Raw genomic sequence first — 20121 nt, forward strand, 5'->3', positions numbered from 1 at the left:
GGCAGGCATGAAAAGAAGAGAGTTCCATTGTTTCGCTGCACAATAACTCAAATTCCTGAGGCCACATGGTGTTCTCGTGGCCACGAGCAGTCATTTACACAATGTAATAACAACACCCATCGCTTAAAAAAACCCGCCATCTCCGAGTCTACCCCTCTACCCGTCCCTCACGATTCAGTGCTTGAGCTTTACAGTGTCAGACAAACATGTCCAAACGTTGCTGGAAAACCTCGTTCAACTACAAATGCCATCTCGTTTCATGTGATGTGTATTTTGTAACAGACCAAGCGAAAATGCCTGTGTGGGCGCGTATAGTGTTGAAATCACCAGGACAAGAGCAAAGTAGTGGGAAACACCACCGGATCTGCCAAAACGGAAATCCGCATGAACAGAGCTCAGCTAAAGGAGATACAAAGCTTTTAAACACATGGGCGCAACCTTCTCCAGGGACGGTAGCTGTGCGGCAGACATTTGTCTCGGGATCGCAGCAGCAGCGGCGGCGATGATGGGAAATCTCAGCACCACATAAACAGCAAAAGCTTCAGCTTCAGCACAAAGTTTCGGCTCTACAAATCACTAGTTGTCCCCATGATCAGAGCAGGCTCCTACAGACAGCACAAGACGAAGGACTTTGCTGGGCATCGCCACCATGGTGAGTCCCCAGGAACCACTCCTCACTACCCTCAAACATTGGAAGATCCATTCACAGAATGCTCAGAAACAGCAGCTATCGGAGCCCTTTTCACAAGCTGGTGGTGCTTTAATTACAGGAGAGATACAGTTGTTGTAGGGTCAAGCAGTTATAGAAATGTGCTTTTTATAATCCTTGATAATAATACACAACAGTATACTATAAAATTTTAGTTTAAACCAAAGACACCAGCAAGCATTCAAACTTTAATTTGATCTCTTTTCTATACGACATCACTGACGACTGCCATGTTTGACCGATGTTATTCCCAAAAATGCTTTCAGTCTGATATTTTTGACAAATCACCATGTGCTGTACAATGCACTTTAAAGTAGATGCACACATGAGAGAATTGCTATAAAAAGAATAGTATACAAAGCTGATTATGTATAAAAATCATGTGCTTGCATACAAGACCATGCCAGACTCAGCTCCAAAAATACCTACCAGGACAGGCAGAAAAAGACATGCATTCACATGTAGGTCATACAAGCCATAGGCAACTACAACAATTTGCAGAGAGGGTGGAAAAATACTTTCTTCCATGTACACATCCATGGCACAGGTCACTTCAAATAATTACAAAAGAACAGAACTCTACAAGACATGCAAGCACTGCTGACTCTGTAACCCTGAGGACAAAAGTAGCAATATCACACATCAGGACTAAGTACTTTGTTTTCCAGTTTCCACACATTTCAAAAAAGTTTGAGAACCAGATTCACCTAACCCAGCTGTTCCTGCTTGGCCATGATAAATTTCTCACTTACTGGCTCTCTACAGTTTTCTTCAGTTTGAAAAAAACAAAACAAAACAAAGCAAAAAAAAAAAAAACCAACACCGTCAACTGCCACAACGAAAAAAGGTCAGTAGAGAAAGCTAACAACTGAACTGACTGACACATTCTATTAGAAACTGTGGTGCTAGTAAGACTGCCGTGTTTTTAATTACCTACTGTTCCACTTTTAAGATTGACACATCACCAACTGTAACACTGAGACAAGATTACCATATTTTCATCAGTTACCATCTGTAATGCTGATGAGACTTAACCCTCTGAGCATGACATAAAAGTATAAGTATTACAAAGATCGGCTAATAACTGATGACTGTGAAGATGACAGTGGGTGAATTCTTTTTTATTATTATTATTGCTGCTCTCAGGTAAACATTAGACCAAGAAACCTATACATTTTGGGAAAGGAGAAAGTTTGATCTTTGCAATAAAAGTAATGAAAATGGCCTCCCTCATGCTTCCCTGGCAAAGCCCTGATCGTGGCCCATCATGCCCAAAGGGTTAAAATCACCTGCTAATAAAAACACCAGCAAAGGTCGCATTTTCATTTACCAGTAATGACATTACCATGTTATCATTTACCAATGGTAATGGACATCTCTGGTACATTCTCAGTTACCAACTACAACGAAGACAAGAAACATTAATGTGGCTTTTGGTAAATCAGGTCTGTGAACAAAATGGGGACCTTGCACACAGATGTCAGTAATCTAAAGTCAGACCTGTTTCCCAATGCAGGTTCCATAATTCACAAAACATAAGTGTGTCTGTGTGAGAGCAAGGTTTGTTTTCTCACAATATGCAATACCTGTTTTGGATGGGATTTTTTTTGGAAGACAGATAAACACATGATGCCACAAGGCAGGGCACGTGCTGCTGCTTCTAACAGAAAAGTACAACAATCTGAGGCATAAAGCAGCAAACCATCTTGAATATACACATGCTGGGTACAAATGATACAGTAATTGCAAAATTTGCCTTGTAACTGGACTGGCTCATCTGCAATACCAGATCGGAACAATGTGAAGCACATATATAATGGAACTGGTACCAGTCCACATCAGTCAGGAGAATTACATCAAGACCACAAAAAATAAACACATACTTCCCATAGCTGAAAGGGGTCTCAACATACCTTGCAACAGCCTGACTATATAATATCCACACACACAAACAAGCACACACATATTTATTTTTAAAAGCTCATGGACAAGGCATAAACAAATTAAAATTTAAGAAATCTTACTAGAGTGCAGGTCAGTGTGGTTGTCTACATTCTCATAATTCCAGTGGCATAACTAACGATGTCTGCTACAATTTCTCATCTTGCTACACATTTAAAAAAAACCCAAAAAAACAATCACATCACAAATGGCATTGTTATCTTCATCCATCCACTTCACTGGCTACAGTGTCACCTGTTTATTATTATTACATATGTAAGAACACTGAGTTCTCCACATTTTGACTCTGCACACTCAGCATCCCCTGAGACCATTCTTTCCCAATACTCTGATTACTGGCGAACAAGTGTTGTGGTTATGGTGAAGCATTTGGTTAATTAAGTCGGATTTTCTTGGCTGCTTTGTTGTCTACTGTGTCCATGCCGTCACATGCAGAAACTGGGGCAGTGGTGCGCACCAAGTCATTCACTGACATGGAGCCAAACAAGGTAACTAGCAATGCCACTCCATACCCCGTGGATCGTTCCCCCTGAAATCAATTTGACAACAGCACTGTCAGCAGTCCTAACAAAATGTTTAACTCTCACAGTACAACTACATCTAACATGTCTGTGAAAATATCATTTACACTGACTTTTAGTCGAGTATTTGGTCAATTTAAAACATGTTAATTAAAACAAATTGTAAAAAGATTACAAAAAATTAAATCCTGTAAAATGACCATGCAAATCTAGAAGAAATAAAGCCCAAACCTCACCATATGTACAGGTGTAGCCATGTCAATATGCAGCCATGTGCCAGGGAAGTCAAAACCAATGTGTGAGAAGATGAATAAGCCGGCACAGGAAACCTGCGCATTGCTGCGATCCTGGTGTTCAAACAAAATTTTCTTTTGGGAAATGGCAGAAACTGGTAGCTGGATATTGTTAGACACTAGGGAAGCAAGATAGTTCCAGACAGCTATGGTCACAAAGGTACAGGCAGATAGACCAAACTTCCTAAGTGAACAGGAGATAGCTCAAACCTTATTCTGGTCACATAGTGCAAACTGCATAATTAACAGGATGCAAGCCTGCATAGTAATAATCAATTTTAAATGTGTATTGAAGTTCTGTGAACATGGCTATATAGAGAATGGTTACTGTCTAGTCTGAACCATACATGTGATGGCTCCATATTACTGATAATGAACGGCAATGATCTAAGTGATAAAACATATCTTACACAGACTATGAGTGACAATGCCCAAATCAAGGACAAAATTCTCACAGAGACATCTGATTACATGCACACTAATGATGTAATATTTCACAAGGTTAAGTCTGGCCACCTTATCGATAAAATATCTCTCTGCAAGCAGAAGCCTGGTTACAAAAGTGCTCACCGCAACAGAGTTCTTCATATCGGCCAGAACTGATGAAAACTCGCTAAAGTGCAGTTCAGGTGTGAAGGGCACTGGATGCACCATGTCACCGCTGTTCAGTCCAGCCTGCACGCATGCATCCTCCATGTCTTCTGAGTTGGTCAAGATGGCTGCGTGGTATTTGCCTGCAGAACATAAACATAAGATTTTCTCTTCTGTCTGGGTACAGCATCTAGACACATTTCTTCACGAAGCACACTGCTTGCATGTATGAACACATTCAGGCACACAAACAGGATAAGTCAACTGGTGAAGGCAGATGGTAACCCATTTTAACATTACTGACTTCCAGTACCAAGGAACATGCAGAGAAAGAACACAGTACCAAGGAAGTTGAATGTAGTAGTTATATGCAGTGATTCTAGCAACTACCTGAAGCACTTCTGACAGCACACTGGCACACAACAGGAGAATGTTCCCACATTGAGTACTTACCTGTAGCAATGCCTTGTGCTCCTGTCAGAGTGGCCATGTCCACGATGGTGTCACATTTCAGGTCCTTCAGAGCATATGATACCTATGAAAGATTGTAGAGTCTGCTGATGTTTTAAGGGTTATTAAGGTGATATACAAGCGACCTTTATTATTATTACTCATATCAGGTTTCTAAGTCTTTTCCGTGACACTGTGCTATTATCTATTTCTAAGCTAAAACATCTATTGTAATGCTGTAGTCTATGTCCCTGGCACATCTTCGCATTCTGGGCCTTGCGCATTTATCTTGGTTGATCAGGCATCAAAGACAAAAAATAAGCATGCAGGTTCATCACAAACAGTACATATCCTACACCACTCTCTCAACAGTTTAAACATCTCTCATAGCCATACACCGATCATCAATCATGATCTATCGCGTCACACAGGTATATCTCACTCTTCATGAATGTGAGACTAGAAACCTAACTGACCCCATCTCCTAGTACCAGCCGGCCTTCAGCATCAGTGTTGTTGACCTCCACCGTCCTGTCAAATAAACACTTCATTTAAAGGTGACAGTACTAAAGACATGTCTATTATACAGAAGACACAGCACTAAAGACTGGATAGATATCGATGCATACCCTCTTATCAACAATGGTTTCTCTACATGATCGCACATTTCAAGACAACTACATTCCGACTACATTTTTTTTCGATAACAAAATCCCACAGTAATGGCTTAGTTTGTTATGGCAGCCCTTGTAAGTACACAGTTATCTGCCTCTGCATTAGGTCATGTTTCCTAGCTGGTCTATTATCACGTATTTCTTCTTGATATTAACAGCAATACCTTCCTGAATACATGGTGACAATATCATCAGGCCTTTGAGCAGTTGGCCCCACTGCATTCTCTGCCAGACAAAATATGGCGTGCAAGTTTTCCGTCAGCCCAAGCTTGACAGCAGCAAAAAACGCGCCCAAAACAGCAGCTGCCCCACCACAATCTCGTTTCATTCCACACATGCCAGTCTAAAGAACAACAAATTTCATCCAAACATAAAGTGAGCATGCTCCTAGACATATACACACAATCACTCATCTAACAGCTGCGCTAAACAAAGATTATTTTCAGCAAATAGTCTTTTTATATAGGACATCAACTAATAATTTCCATGTATTTATGATGTCAAATTCCATGATCCCCCCACAACCTGGTTGTGAACATAAATTTGCATTTGTGCCAAATGCTGCGTATACAGCAACACATACACCAAAAACAAGTCGCTTAAAAGCAAGACACAAGCTGAGCAGAGAGTATAAGATTTACCTTGGACTTGATGCAAAGGCCACCAGTATCATAGACGATTCCCTTGCCGACCCAGGCGATGTTACGGATGGCTCCCTGAGGTTTGTGACTTAGTACAACAAGGGCAGGTTGGTGCACGGCTGCTTTGCCAACACCATAGATGCCTGTAGCACAAAGTGTTTCTAAAAGTAAGCTGCAAGATTTATGCTAAACATAAATAAAAATATAGTGAAGGACAAATCTCATCTTTGCCTAACCATTGCAGTGTTGCCCTGGCACAAATATACTTAAGATCACTTAGGTTGCCCAATGCACCGATGCTGCTTATATAAATATCTATAGGCATACTGATGTTAGCTATATATGTTGTGTGAGTGATAACTCTCTACCACAAAATGTGTCAGTGAGCTCTCGTGTCCTTTGTCTAGGTCAGCTTGGCTGTGTCACAGGTCTATGTCAACTTGTCTGCAATTCAGCATGCACAGCCTAGATTGGTAGATCGTGGCAGATCTAATTACTTGCCTCCAAAACCATTTTTCTCCAACTCTTCTCCTCGAATCACAAGAGGAGTAATTCCAAGCTCATCTCCAACTGCTCTTATTTCCTAAAACAGAGAGATGTTAATGTTATGTATATACAACATCGTCTGAGATAAAACATGTACATACATATGGGTATATGTCAACAAAAATACACATAAGCTGAAACTTAACATTTTAAAAAAGGTAATAGATGTCAAAGTCAATCGGCCATAGGAGTATTAAATGTGAGTGTCTCACTGCGTTGAAGGTACCTCACATGGAGAGTGGAGCCCAGCCCTCTTCTGGAGATGCCTTTGCTCTTAGCTGCTGAATTATGACAGGGCAGCAGGGGAAGTCTTCTAATCATAGGCCCAATCAAACTTCAAGCCAATGACCTTTTGCTTCACAAAGTACACTAACCACATGTTTACCTGACCACACCTGAATGAAAAGATGTCCACCAAACTGATTGAGATGGAGATCTTATACTGAAGGAACACGCGATGTAAATTCAGGTTCATCATGTCTAAAGCATGGCACTTGGAAAGCAGAGCATAATCTTTTTCCTTCCACATGCTTTGACTTATCCATTTACTGCAGGGTGGACAGAGGGAATTTTTGGGTCACTGGTTCAAATGATCTTTGAACCCACAACATTGTGCTCTCATATCAAACATAGAAAATGTACAGCTAAATGTTTCCAAAACATAGGAGTTGACAATCTGTTGAGAAAAATTCAATTTCATTTCAAAACCACACATGCTGATAAAAGTACATTCAATGTTACAGACCAAGCTCTAAAAACAGAGACCAAATTCAAAAAAAAAACCCACATAAACCCAAACAAAGCTTACCTCTAAAAAGGCGTCAGTATGCATGAGGGAACATGGCATGTCAGTAATTTTAGCCGCAAGGCGTACACCATGAGCCACCACAGATATTGCCTCAACATCAGCATCAGTCAGGACCTCTTCTCCTCTAGAGCTTGCCAGCACAAACTCAACAGTCACCACGCGCTTGAAGCCTGTGGTGTTGGACTTGCCGCAGTATAAGGGAAGAGCTCTGGCCACTGCACAGGCAGAGGCCAACACATCTGCACGCTCACACACCACCTGTACAAACACCATAAGCGTATTTTAACACATGCATAAGATTCAATACCGATATTCTACCAGCTGTACAGGCAGAGGCCAACTCATCTGCATGCTCACACACCACCTGTACAAATAACCACGAGCATATTCTACTATATACATAAGATTCTATGTTTACACACACAGCTGTACATAATAGCTCACACCCCTGCAGATGTATGTACTAGCTTTACATGCAGCTGTATGTGAGCTAGTAAGTAAAGTTGTGGGTATGAGAGCTAGCGCACACAGCTACACAGCATGTGAGCTAGTATGCACAGCGGTGTGGGCATGTAAACTAGTATGCATAGCTGTGGGTGTGTAAAGTTAGAACTACACATGTGGTAAACTAGTATGTACAGCTGTGGTGTGTAAACTAGTACATACAGCTGTGGGTGTGTAAGTTAGCATGTGCAACTGTTGGTGAGAGCAAACTGACAGCCATTGAATGTGAAGTCTATGTGGGTGAACAAGAGCTCATTAGACTTCCTCACTCTGCTACACTGATGAAGGATGCATTAGCGCTATAAGTGTCCATGACACTACCTCTATGGTTCACTTTTTTGTTTCATTATTCAATTTCAATTATTGAACTGAATAAAAACAACTCAAAGTGGTAATTTGTTCAAAATTAGTTGACAAGAAGACCACAGTTGTAAGATTTGCAGAGGAAATCAGTCCCAGGACAAATATTTGTGCTGTGACCTCCTTAGACTGAGTACATTCAAGAGCATCCAAATACCCTGCTAGTATGTGATATAATGTTCCTATCAACTGTTCAAGATATAGATTGTTATTTTTCAAGCAACTTTACAAGATAATCTTATCAATAAAAGATACAGTATTGATATCCAATCAACTGTGCAAGATATTTAATACCTTGTAAGCTAATAGGATACTGATACTTGATTTTGCAAAAGTACATCCCTATGCTTGAGGTGTTGGAATCATAACAACACATGACACAGCTATGATATCATGTGGGCATCATACCAAGTGTGCAAGAGGCAGTATGTATTATATTATGGGGTTTTGGTAGAACAAACCAAGATACTTTTCACCTACTTTTCAAGAACTTTTTATACACACAAGATTCATGCTCTTCCTCTCAATATACCACAGAAACAAAAAAAATTAAAAAAGAGTCTTCTAGTTATCCAGGTCCTCTGCAAGAATCTCCTAACACCAACTTTTTCTATAACATGAAGGAATTGAGACTTCGTTAAAGCATGACTGACCAGAAAGTGTACACTGCACAGTAACATTTGTTTGGCTACAGCATTTGGCATTCAGAATGAGCAACTCAGTGAACACACTTAATAATACCTATTTATTAATGGTAAATGATAAAAAAGAGGTGGCACAGTTGAATACAAAACCACTGACCACTATGTACTCATCCCCTCCAGCCATACAACTCTTGATGACCTTGGTCAGTGCATGACCCCGGGAAGGTGTGTTGTGTCGACTGATCTTGGTGGGAAGGGCAGCAACTGTGGCATTGTTTAGCCATAGTGAGCAGGAGTCAGTTGGTGAAGGGTGAAGATGAGACACTCCAACCAAATATGTCTGTGAAAACATTCACATCAAAAACTGTTTAAGCAGCAGACAGGTATTATGGCAACAAGTATTTTAAGACTGGCTGGCTAAACAATCAAGCAGATAGTGACAGTATAGTTGTCCTGAGACTGGCTTATCATTATCTCAGATTGGCGGCACCTCAAGGGTTTCCATTTAGTCTATCACTATGCAACTTAAGAATAAAAATATTATTATTATAATTTATAATGCAAGATAATGGCCCAAGGTGTATCAGCATCAAATGTCAGAGGCTGAGAGTGACGCCCATCTCTTCCTTCCTCTTATCTCCTCACACCCTTTCAACAACTGAATCAGTTGGGGATAAAAGTTGTCATGGGGTATCAAACAAGCACATCTCTAGGTTTGAGAAGTTTTGAAACACAAAATATTTAATCTGATTGCAGGCATTAAAACTAGCCAGATAAACTGATCCAGAATTTCCCTTTGTTCCTTGGCAAGCAGAATGTTACTCCTCTACCTACTAGTCAGGATTCTGCAGCACTGCCCACTCTTTCTGCTGATTACAGACATAACTCCAATCATCAGATGCATCTTCATCATCCATAATTCTATGTTTGGGCCTTCCCCTTGATAAGCTCATATCTGTTTTAGATAAATTTGTGTTTTTCGTCTTTAAAAATATTTTCCCAATGTGTTATGAGCTGGATCCCACTCCCACCACATTGTTGTACAATCAACTTGCTGTTCAGCTTCCTATCTAGTTTATATAATCTGCATCATAAACCTTTCCCTGACTTCTGGCATTGTACCCTTTGAGTTGGATTGAATCTTTTGTTAAAGAAACACTTCCTTGACATGACCAATCTAAAGGACTATCAACCATAGTCAAACGCATGCTTCATCATGAAAATACTTGAAACAGTTGTACCCACCCCTCTCTCATTTCAATGAACAGTCTTTAGAATAGATCCCCTTTCAGGCAGCATACAGAGCTGGTCATAGTACCAAGACTGTTTTTCAACTTCTCAAAGACACTCTGATATCTTTAGAAGGTTTTTTTGTTCTTTGACAATTCTGCTGCATTTGACAGTCAATCTTGCTGTTCTGCTTGTCATGAAACTGTATTTGGATTTGTTCAAAAGCAATTCAGTGGCTGCATGATACTTGCAAGATCATTTTCAGCATGTGTCTGTCAACATCTCATCTGCCCCAAATACACATTATTCAGAATTCCCCAGTGCTCAGTTCTTGGACCTGTTTTATTTGTCATGTGTACTTCACCACTGTCTACAATCACTAAGCAGCCAGCTTCTCTTCCAACAGCTTGTGAACTCATTTTGATTTTTCAAATAAGAATTTTGCAGGCGACCCAATGAGCAGTAAAAAGGTTTTTACCTATTAGACCTGTTAGTTTCTAACAATAACAACAGACTTTATTAATCCCAATGGGCAATTTCTGTGATGTGGAAAGGAGAATCTGCAGAGGTTTTTACAATTTATGAGATGAATTGTGTTCACCGAGAGCAGCATCCATCTCATATGACATTCCCTATTTGTTATATGCATCTGTATGTCTCTTTTTTCTGTAAAGCACCATGAGCCTGCCCATAGGACTGGGATATGGTGCTATATAAGGTCCCTGAATTATTATTATTATCATCAGTCTATCATCACCTCTTTGCTGATGACATACAAGTGTATGTCCACCAACATTCATACTGAGACACATTATTCTGGCTTGTACTGCTAACAATGACTGGTGGATGATAGACAATATATTGAAACTTAACAATGCTCAAGCTAAAGTAATCCTCTTTTCTGGATCCACCAATTCCTTTTTCTAGGTGTGTGGCTCAGCCTGGCTTTTTCCTGGATTCTGCTCAATCAATGAAGCAGCACATCACCAAAGACCAGACCTGGGCAAAGGCCGGCCTGCCTCCTGTCTCTGACTGGCCGCCCGTTCGCCAGTATATATACTATATATACAGTATTGTGTAAAACTGTTAACTATATTAGTCCGGCCCTCTAAAACCATCCCAATTTCTCATGCGGCCCCTTGGGAAAATTAATTGCCCACCCCTGCCAAAGATTGTCAGCTATGCTATCTCGAGATTAAAAATATCAGTTCTACAAGATAATTTCTCACAGGGGGAGACACTAAGACTCTCATTTCTTCCTGTGTACTTCTCAGTTAGACTGCTGTAAAACATTCTTAGCTGGTTATTCTAAGACCACTCTCCCCTTATGAAAGTTCAGTATTATGCTGCTGCCTTATTTTCAAAAGACTTTACCATCAATATTGCACTCCTTTAATGATAAAGATGCATTTACTGCCTCTGAGTGCATGAAATACAAGGCTGCTTATATCTGTTGACAATTATCCCTGGTGCAGCATCTGTTCTGCTCTCTTACTAGTCTCCACTGCATTCTCACCATTTGTCCACTTCTCTGTCTTAACCACTTTTAAATGTCAAGCCTAGCAATTCTGCTTCTTCTATCATGGATCTCAGCTTCAATTTAGACACTTCTTTCTTAATCTTCAAATCTCGCTTGAAAACATATTTGTTGAACAAGTACTACTCGTAATATGTTTTCATTTGGTCTCTTGTTAGCCTAACTAGTGCTTTTCATACCTGAATGGTGGGTTATTTGTCATGTTTCCATGTGTGCATGTCAAAATGAGTGCACCTCACACCACAATGAATAGGCATTTTAAAAATCATCATCATCATTCACTGACTGCACAGAAATATTACCTCACAATCCACACGGGGTTCCAATTTTCCTTTAATAATCTCCCAGCTGATTTGTGTCAGATGTTTAGTTTGGCCCACAATTAGTACTGCATTAGTCTGTGGATCACTCTTGCTCAAAGTGGCTGAGAACTTAAGTGTAGCCATGGCTGCGCTGCTCATTTCGAACAAAAAAGTAAATCAGCATGTGTTTAAAAAACAGTGAAGGATCATGAAACTTAACCAAAAGTGAACAAAATGTTACAGTCATTCTTTCATTTTACTCTGTTTACCCACAATATCTTCTGAGACAATGAAAACCCATCATGATTTTCCGCTTTTCTAATTGCTAAAATTTTATCAAGTGTCATGCTAACATACTATTTTCTTCAAGTTAGTTTCAAGTTAAGTGAGATTCTTTTAGTGTTCAGACTTGCTCATTTTCATCTGGTTCAAGAAAAAAGAACAAAAGAAATATCGACAGTCTCTGTTTACTAGGACAACAATCCCCACCTTCTTTGGATGTATTTTAAAACGAGTTACTCTGAACTGATAAGTTTTTGGGTTTTTTTAATCTTAACGTCTTATCAACCGGGATTTTTTACCCACCCACCCTCTGGCCCCACATTACAAATACAAGCGCAAAAGAATCAAAAGGTCGCCTTTTGGAGACACTGCAGACAGCTTCATGGAAAGTAATTTATCTCATTGTATAGATTTCTTTTATTCTCGAACAGTAGCGACGCGTATCCACTTGTGTACATTCCCATAAAGTCGGAATTAGTCGTGTACTCACTTGCAAAGTCTAGCCCCAAGCAAGCTCACGAGCACTAAACCGGAAACGCATTCAGAGGAAGTAATTGTCTGCTGTGGGTGAGAGCAAAGATAGAGAGGAAATTAACTGAAAGTTTTGGGTTTTTTTTTAGCTGATTTGACTCTCGAATAATTAATTGTACCCTTTGTTAATGAGACTTTGTTCCCACAAGAAAAGAAAGTAATTATACGTATGAAGGGGTTATTGTTTATTGTTGCATATTTCCAGACGATCCACTGACTCAGCGGCTCGCAACACAAGTCTCGTCAATGGCGTCGGTTGGAGATTTCGATTCGAAGAGGGACCTAAACAGCTTGCGGTTTTCGTACCAGCACCATGCCAGAAAGCTTCTGTCAAACTTAAACGAAACGCGGAAAATTCCAGATCTCTGTGATGCATACATTACCATCGATGGTACGTGTATTCCAGTTCAAAAGAGCGTCCTGTCCGCTGCCAGCCAGTATTTAAGGTGAGGACTGTTCTTGTACTAACTTCAATTGACTGTCTCTGTTATTTACATGAGATTTGAGTATGTCTGGATGTTTCACCAAGTGTTGAAGAAGACGGCTTTTCAAATAAGTCTGGAGAAAGACCGAGTGGTATCATTTGCGGGGTAATGGTATGCAAGGATAGTTCCATGCAGTTGGATATATATATAAAACAGTTCCACTTTATGAAACGGGAAATGTATGCGGATAAGTATAATCATTACATGATAAAGGTTTATGCTTGTTTTCGACCTGGTGTTTCAGAAATAAATTTTCCATAGAAACCGCATTGCATAGCCAGAGGTAACTCACAATTGTCCCATTTGCCCTGATGCTTTACAGAATGTACTGCCCCCTTTGTGCTGACTTGAGATATAAATAAAGGAGTATGGACATCATGGTCTGACAGAATTGTTTTAATTTTAATCAGTCAGTTTATATTGTCTGTTTAAGGTATAAGACCGGCTTTTGCAGCACCCATGAAGCATTAATTATACAGATTGTTTTGTATTTTGGATGCCCAGGGGGAAAAAAATTATCACTTTTTAGTTAGTTATGCTTTGCTTTCCATTGGCTGTAAAAAGCTTTCAAGATGTAATTGTTTGCATTATGTGTTTTGTGTGTGTGTGTGTTATTTATGAAATCAGTTCCAACCAAACCTGGTAAGTAATGGTAAGTAACCATTAATGCAGTAATGTCACAGATGTAACATGGATTTTGTTCCTTTGCATTCAGACAAATGTTACAGTGAGTCTTGAATGAATATTTTCCTTTTTTATTTGCAAATAGTGCATCAATGAGACTTTTTTTGTCATAAACAATAGTTAAGGTCTGTCACTGTTTTATACCTCTCCATCTTAAGTAAATAAAACACATGCAGTTGACTAGATGAAAAGTCTGAAGGCACAGCGTGCCACAGAAATAAATATTAACAATATTTTTTGTGAAAACTCTTTGTTTGTTATTTCAACTTGAAATCGTGTTTATCAGGTCTGGATGAAAATTTCTTGTTATGATTATATGTACCTTTTTATTTTTAAATGCCTTGTGAGTAATGTTTCTTTTACATGATTTGTTTTTATTAAAGTTTTCTGAATTTTGTTTTAGCTAAGGAAGTTTCTGTTTTCCTTTTATTTCTGCTAAACAGGTTCCTCTTAATATAATATAGACTTTTCCCCACTTTTATGAATTTGATGAACTTTTACAGTATGTAAAAATATCTTTTTGTGTTGATAAGATTTCTTCTTTATATTTCAGAGCACTGTTCAGCTACAATAAAAACCAGCAACAGCATGATGGGAAGATGTGTATTAATCTGGACAGTCTGAATGTTGGTGCAAAGACATTTGAGAGGATTTTGGATTACATCTATACTGCACAAGTTCTTCTTGAGCCAGAAAATATCCAGGACTTGCTTCAAGCAGCTGATTTGTTGCTGCTTACGGATTTGAAGGACACATGCTGCGAATTTCTCCAGGGATGCATCTCTCCTCACAACTGCATTGGAATCCGAGAGTTCACTGCTCGCTTGTCGTGCCCTTGGATTCACCTTAGGGTGACTCAGTATCTTGATGAACATTTCAGGTGAGTGGCACATTGAAACCAGGTTACATATTTATGAGCTAACTTATGCATGCACATGCACACTAATGCCGTGACCAATGTGGTGTACTAGTAGCTTATGCTGGTCTCATTACATCCCTTCTGTGTCTTTCTGCCTACACCCACTGGATGCACTATTGGCAGCTGTAGATGATTTTCAAAACCCTAAGAAGCAACAAGCCAAGAAGAAATAATTTCTTGAACTTTTAATTTTTTTCACGCATAGGAGACTTCTATGGGCCAACAGAGAGCTAGCGATAGAATTAAGAAGTGTCTCTTGCACTTTGATAAAAGAGAAAGGTCACAGTTAAAGAACAAACTTATTACATTGTATTGGCAGTTAATAAATAGTAGTGTAATTTGAAACAAGAGCTTACTTATTCCAATGCTGTCCTTTTCTTAATTCAGTGAGTAAAATCTTGAATCAAGGAAAACTACATTGATGCATGCAACAAGGACTATAAGAATTTCTGCCTTTCTATAATTGACAATCCAATAATAATAATCAAGGATTTTTATAGACTGCCATTTTCAGCAGGGTTTGACATACCGTAAAAAGCATAATACACCATCTCCCCAACAAAAACACACAGACAAGCACCACACACAGAGAGAAAATTACTGGTATACATGCAACTCCTCACACACACATGATGTGAACATGGAAAGTAACACATTCCACGACATGGTGATACAAAATGACTAAATGTGGTCAAAGGGAGAAGGTGGGGAAATTATCTTCCATTTTACCGCTCGTTCCTAGATGTGTGGCCCATGCAAATATCTCTGATAACTATTGCCTCTTGTGTTAGTCTGTCAGATTGTAAAATGTTTCAAGTTGAGTGCTTTGACTTTTGACCAAGCACAGTTGGGATCAAAAACACATTATGAAGAGTCTGCTGAGTTGGCAGCATAGTTTGTAAACTATTTATTAACAGTTTATGATTGGTTTTCATGTAGCTACAGATGTGTGTTGGGCAAGTGTGAGCTGTTGAAAAATGATTTACTAGAATTCTGTATTGTCAGTATCTGTCAGCTTTGTCTCAAAGGTCATCCACTATTTTTTTTCAGGGAAGCCACATACAGCGAGGAGTTTCTGCGTCTACCTGCAGACGAGGTGCATGCGTTATTGATTCGTGATACCATTCAAGTCAGGGTTGAGGAAGATGTCATGGACAGCATCATTCGATGGTATCGCTGGGACATGGTCAGTCGTAAGGCACAGATGTCCTGGCTTTTGAACAAGTGCATTAGAGTAGGATTCTTGTCAGACCAAGCCATCTCGCGACTCAGACAGGATGATGCTAATCCTGATGCTCTGGAAGAGGTTGCTCAGGTCTTGGATGCCCTGCGCCAAGATCCACGGCAAGACAGAAGGAGGGGGCTGCAACAGGTGCTGGTTGTTTGTGGAGGTGAAGGTCAGGCAGTAGAGTAAGTACCAAGCGTAACTCTTTATGCCAAAAACGTCTCTTTCTTGACAAATACCAAGCCACATATACACACACTTTTCTGGCATTTAGAAGCCATTTTAGCAAGTTTGAACTTGAATTTTTTTTTTTTGGAGTTTTCCCCATTATCTTTAAAAAAAAAAGCTTCAGTATTCAAAATTTATCTCTTTGTGTCACAGTAGCTGTGGTTTTGCCAGTAACATCACCAGCACGTGTGAAACTTTGTCAACATCTTTAAAATGTTTATATCTTTCTCCCCAAACCTTTCTTCAAGCAATAATTTTGTTTAAAAGTTGTTGTGGGCTGTGGCAGTGCAGCTTTTGTTTTGTGATTTCTTCTCCGTATAATAGCTATACAATTAGAAGGCAATAGATGAGTGGGGGTGAGCTTGATATCTGCTGTTTTTATTATTAATTATCTTGCTATTGGTGTACTAAGATTGAGAAAACAATAGACATTTATACTGTCTTATGTACTATGTTTATCTGAAGGTCACAGGAAGAAATAGAGGCTAAGGCCACAACCAGATGTGTGCGAATCAATAAGTCACAATCATCTCCAAACTGTGTTTGGATTGACTTGGCTCCCATGCTCACACCTCGAACTGGCCACTGTGTTGTGGAAGTTGGTAAGAACTGCATTTATTGTTTAAGTCACTGAGACTTTCTGCTTCACTGCTCATCCATACTTGTACGCAAGCTATTGGGCTATGGGTGAGACAACTAACACTGAGATGTATTTTTATTATGGTAAAACATAAAATATTTACTTGTATTTATACATATTTTGTGTGGTTAAATGTTAAACAATCTTCCGCTTTAAAAAAAAAAGACTTTAAGTGGAAAGAGAGTTTAGCAGTCATTTTTAATGACAGACTGGACTGTGTCAGACAACATCACTAATCTAGTTCTTTCCTTTTTATGCAGGGGGCTTTTTATATGCTGTTGGTGGACGAGATCAGCACTGTCGTATCCTAAACACAGGTGAGAAGTACAACCCAAACACCAATACTTGGACTGCCATAGCACCCATGGAACATGGACGAGTTGGCTTTGGTCTGGTTGCCATTGACGATAGTATTTATGCTTTAGGGGGTAGCAATGATATGACGGATCCACTGACCTCCATGGAGGTGTACAACGTGTTTACCAACAAATGGCGGCCTCTTCCTGACATGGTCCTAAAGAGAGTCTGGTCAGCTTTTGCAGCAGCAGACAAGAAAATTTACGTCATTGCTGGTGGCATTGTTGGAAAGTTCTACGAAGCTGTTGAGTGCTTCGATACCCGCACAGAGTCTTGGCTGTCTGTGTCTCCTCTGAGAGAACGTCGTTGTGATGCCAGAGCTGTGGCTGTGGAAAATGACATTTATGTTTTTGGTGGCTTCCGACACATCGAGTGCCCTGGTGCTGTCCAGTCTGGGCATAGTCTGAAGTTCTGTGGCACCGAAGTGTATATGTCCAAAAACGACTACTGGGTTAGCGTACAAAATCGGCATGGTGCCCCAGGTCTTTGCATCATGAATGAGCGATCACACATCTGTGGTGCAGTGTATGACGGTGAAGATGTCCTTGTTGTTGGAGAACTAGATGTCGGAAATTCTGTCCACTGTGTGCGTGCATTTAATCGTCACACTAACACGTGGCAATGTCTGGTACAGAACCTCCCAACGCATCAGCAGCGTTATCAGTGCTGCCTACTAAGTATACCATTAGCTGTCTTGGCCGAACTGTATCCGCGACGAGAGGATGCTGCTTCCACCAAATAAATGCCTTTAGATACCATTCTGCATTTGTGCTCATCAAAGTAACCACATCTCTTCAAAAGTCTAACATAATTCAGGGTGTTTGCCCATCTGTCGATCTAACATTAACTGTTCATTGGAATTGTGTACTTCATCGCGCTGTCCTATGGGGGAGTCACTCTTGATATTACTGAGAGGAGTATTGCTTTTAACTGGCATATGACTTTGGTTCAGCCCTTTGCAGGTATTGTCAAGGTATGTTCACCTCCCTTTTATTTCACATGCATCCTGCAATTATATTGGCAGGTAAAAGCTGTTACTGGTACCCTCGGGTTGAGTACTCATTTATGAAGTTACTTTCTTCTTTGCAGTCGTTTTCTTTATTTTTAGTATATTTTGTATATGAGCAGATCCTATGTGTCCTTGAGCCATGATACAGCCTTAGTGGCTGGTTCAGCATTAAACACCAGCTACTCCCATCTCACTTTCACATGCTTGACAAGTATGTTAATGTCGTATTTATAGTTGTTGAGATATGGCCTTAAAATACCAGTGTTGTAACTGGTTGTATTGTTTCCATTGAATGATACTTTGGTAGTTATGCCGAGAAAGATGATAGTGATGAGAAATGGGATGACTGTCAGCATCTGTGGCTGCTGTATAATGTTTCTAGAATTGTGTATTGTGCTTGGTTGAAGTAGTATTTGGGCTTGTCATGTGAAGATGTTTGCTCCCAGACTCCAATGTACATTACACAAGATTTCTAGTCACGGTTTTGGTGCTGGAGCGAAGTGACATGTCAGGATTAATAACTTCCATATGATTTGTGAAACAAGCTGCCTGAACCCCTGAAATGTGTTATATGTTTAGCTTTCAAGAAAGTGTCACCAATCTAAATGTTGAATGTCGTTGTGTAAGTCTTCCTTTATGTGTTCACATTAGATGGAGCTGTTTACAGGCTTGCTTTGCTCATGCTGAACACATTTCCGATGTCTGCAATATAAACTTTAATAGTGATCTCTTGGCAGTTGTAAGAGCTTAGTTTCTAGATGCTCAAGTACCCTGCTTGTAGCTACAATGTCCTTAAAAGTGACTCTTATGAAACATTCTATTTTCTACAATTAACAATATTAGTTTTCTAATTATAGCCACAGCTGATGTAAACAGATCATTTAAGAAATATGTAAACAGTATTTGTATTTTTAAAAAATGTAATTCCAAGAGTAATGGAACTGGACAGCGCGTATTTGAAATACCTAAAGCAACAGGCGTTAAATAATTTGTACTCTTGCTGTCTGAATATGTTGCAAGTAGTTCTTTTTTTATTTGTGGTGTTACATCAGTATAGTGATTTATATTTACAATAGCAAAGGTTGATCTTAAGTTTTGGTTGGCAAGTGAAATTGAAGTCGTGATCACATACTTGCTTATGAGATTAATTCAGCATTTAGTGTTGCAAGACAGCTGGAATTCTATAAGTATTTCTGTACTCTTGCCATAAAATTAAAAAATAAACTAAAAATACTTGTGTTTGCTTTTTGTGACAGAACTTTTGATTATTGCTTTCTCCTGCATACAACTGATCGCACCTTAGATCCTGTCCTATGCAGTCCATGAACTCCATTTAGGGCAAGTCAGCAACCTGACGTCTACAGGTGTGTGGAGGCCACTTTTTTTTTTTTTTGTAGTAGCTGAGAGTGGGCCCCTTTCAGGCTTCAGACTCGGCACCAAGAAATAACACCATCACACTGCAGGGGGGGAAGTACAACTGTTATGTCATGATGCATAGCCATTTGGTTATCACCCCAGCATCCGCTGTAAAGAGACTTGCCTGCATGGGTGTATCCTCTGCCCAGGTTTTTGGTCTGGAGTTTTCCTTCTCCCTGGTGCTGTTTGTCTGCAGCTGGGGGTTTGGTCTGGTTTGTGGGACACCAGTTCATGTCCACACAAAAATGTACACCATGCATCTCTGTATCATGGAGCCAAACCTCAATCAGTCAAGCACTTGCACTTGGCCTGAAGCCAGAGAAGTGTCGAGGCACTGCACAGGGATTATTGTGGAGAGGTGATCTATACTGGCAGGACAGACTTACGCAGGCACCAAAAAATGTTTCTGATGTGTCCAGACCAACATTTGTCCTCCCTTATAGATGACCTGAAGATCTACAGGTGTTACGGTGGATCAAGGGCTCAAAGAAGAAGAGATAAATAGTTGTGTTTGTTTGGTTTGATTAAGCACGTTTTGAAAATGCTTAACCCTCAGTGCATGATGAGCCACAA

At 39.8% G+C, this 20121-nt stretch overlaps 2 protein-coding genes across 4 annotated transcripts; one reads left to right on the forward strand and one right to left on the reverse strand.

Annotated features, from left to right (window-relative positions):
* Window positions 1–884: 884 nt before the first annotated feature.
* LOC112576635 (probable aminopeptidase NPEPL1) lies at window positions 885–12605 on the reverse strand. 2 transcript variants are annotated; one of them, XM_025259239.1, is made up of 12 exons: window positions 12545–12605; window positions 11773–11923; window positions 8861–9043; window positions 7196–7453; window positions 6343–6424; window positions 5842–5984; window positions 5365–5543; window positions 5003–5057; window positions 4530–4611; window positions 4056–4219; window positions 3429–3539; window positions 885–3200 (listed from the first exon to the last, which is right to left on the reverse strand). In XM_025259239.1, the coding sequence occupies exons 2-12, from the start codon at window positions 11914–11916 to the stop codon at window positions 3045–3047; spliced, it is 1557 nt and encodes a 518-aa protein (XP_025115024.1). In that variant the 5' UTR covers window positions 11917–11923; window positions 12545–12605; the 3' UTR covers window positions 885–3044. The 2 variants fall into 2 exon arrangements, with proteins under 2 accessions (XP_025115024.1, XP_025115025.1); XM_025259240.1 differs by lacking the exon at window positions 12545–12605 and adding an exon at window positions 12358–12495.
* LOC112576631 (gigaxonin-like) lies at window positions 12363–19363 on the forward strand. Of its 2 annotated transcripts, none has more exons than XM_025259232.1 (6): window positions 12363–12443; window positions 12791–13031; window positions 14308–14634; window positions 15724–16083; window positions 16592–16728; window positions 17027–19363. In XM_025259232.1, the coding sequence occupies exons 1-6, from the start codon at window positions 12437–12439 to the stop codon at window positions 17863–17865; spliced, it is 1911 nt and encodes a 636-aa protein (XP_025115017.1). In that variant the 5' UTR covers window positions 12363–12436; the 3' UTR covers window positions 17866–19363. The 2 variants fall into 2 exon arrangements, with proteins under 2 accessions (XP_025115017.1, XP_025115018.1); XM_025259233.1 differs by lacking the exon at window positions 12363–12443 and adding an exon at window positions 12614–12617.
* Window positions 19364–20121: the final 758 nt, after the last annotated feature.

Source organism: Pomacea canaliculata, linkage group LG12 (assembly GCF_003073045.1).
Source record: "Pomacea canaliculata isolate SZHN2017 linkage group LG12, ASM307304v1, whole genome shotgun sequence".
Lineage (NCBI taxonomy): Eukaryota > Metazoa > Mollusca > Gastropoda > Architaenioglossa > Ampullariidae > Pomacea > Pomacea canaliculata.

Excerpts from the sequence above, each read along its gene's own strand:
- LOC112576631 (XM_025259232.1), top strand. Across the intron at positions 16,084-16,591 it reads GGTGAAGGTCAGGCAGTAGA|GTCACAGGAAGAAATAGAGG; the intron begins GTAAGTACCAAG and ends GTTTATCTGAAG. Across the intron at positions 16,729-17,026 it reads CCACTGTGTTGTGGAAGTTG|GGGGCTTTTTATATGCTGTT; the intron begins GTAAGAACTGCA and ends CTTTTTATGCAG.
- LOC112576635 (XM_025259239.1), bottom strand. The coding sequence starts at position 11,916 with ATGGCTACACTTAAGTTCTCAGCCACTTTGAGCAAGAGTGATCCACAG. Across the intron at positions 4,612-5,002 it reads GGCTGGTACTAGGAGATGGG|GTATCATATGCTCTGAAGGA; the intron begins GTCAGTTAGGTT and ends AATCTTTCATAG. Across the intron at positions 4,220-4,529 it reads AGCACAAGGCATTGCTACAG|GCAAATACCACGCAGCCATC; the intron begins GTAAGTACTCAA and ends TATGTTCTGCAG.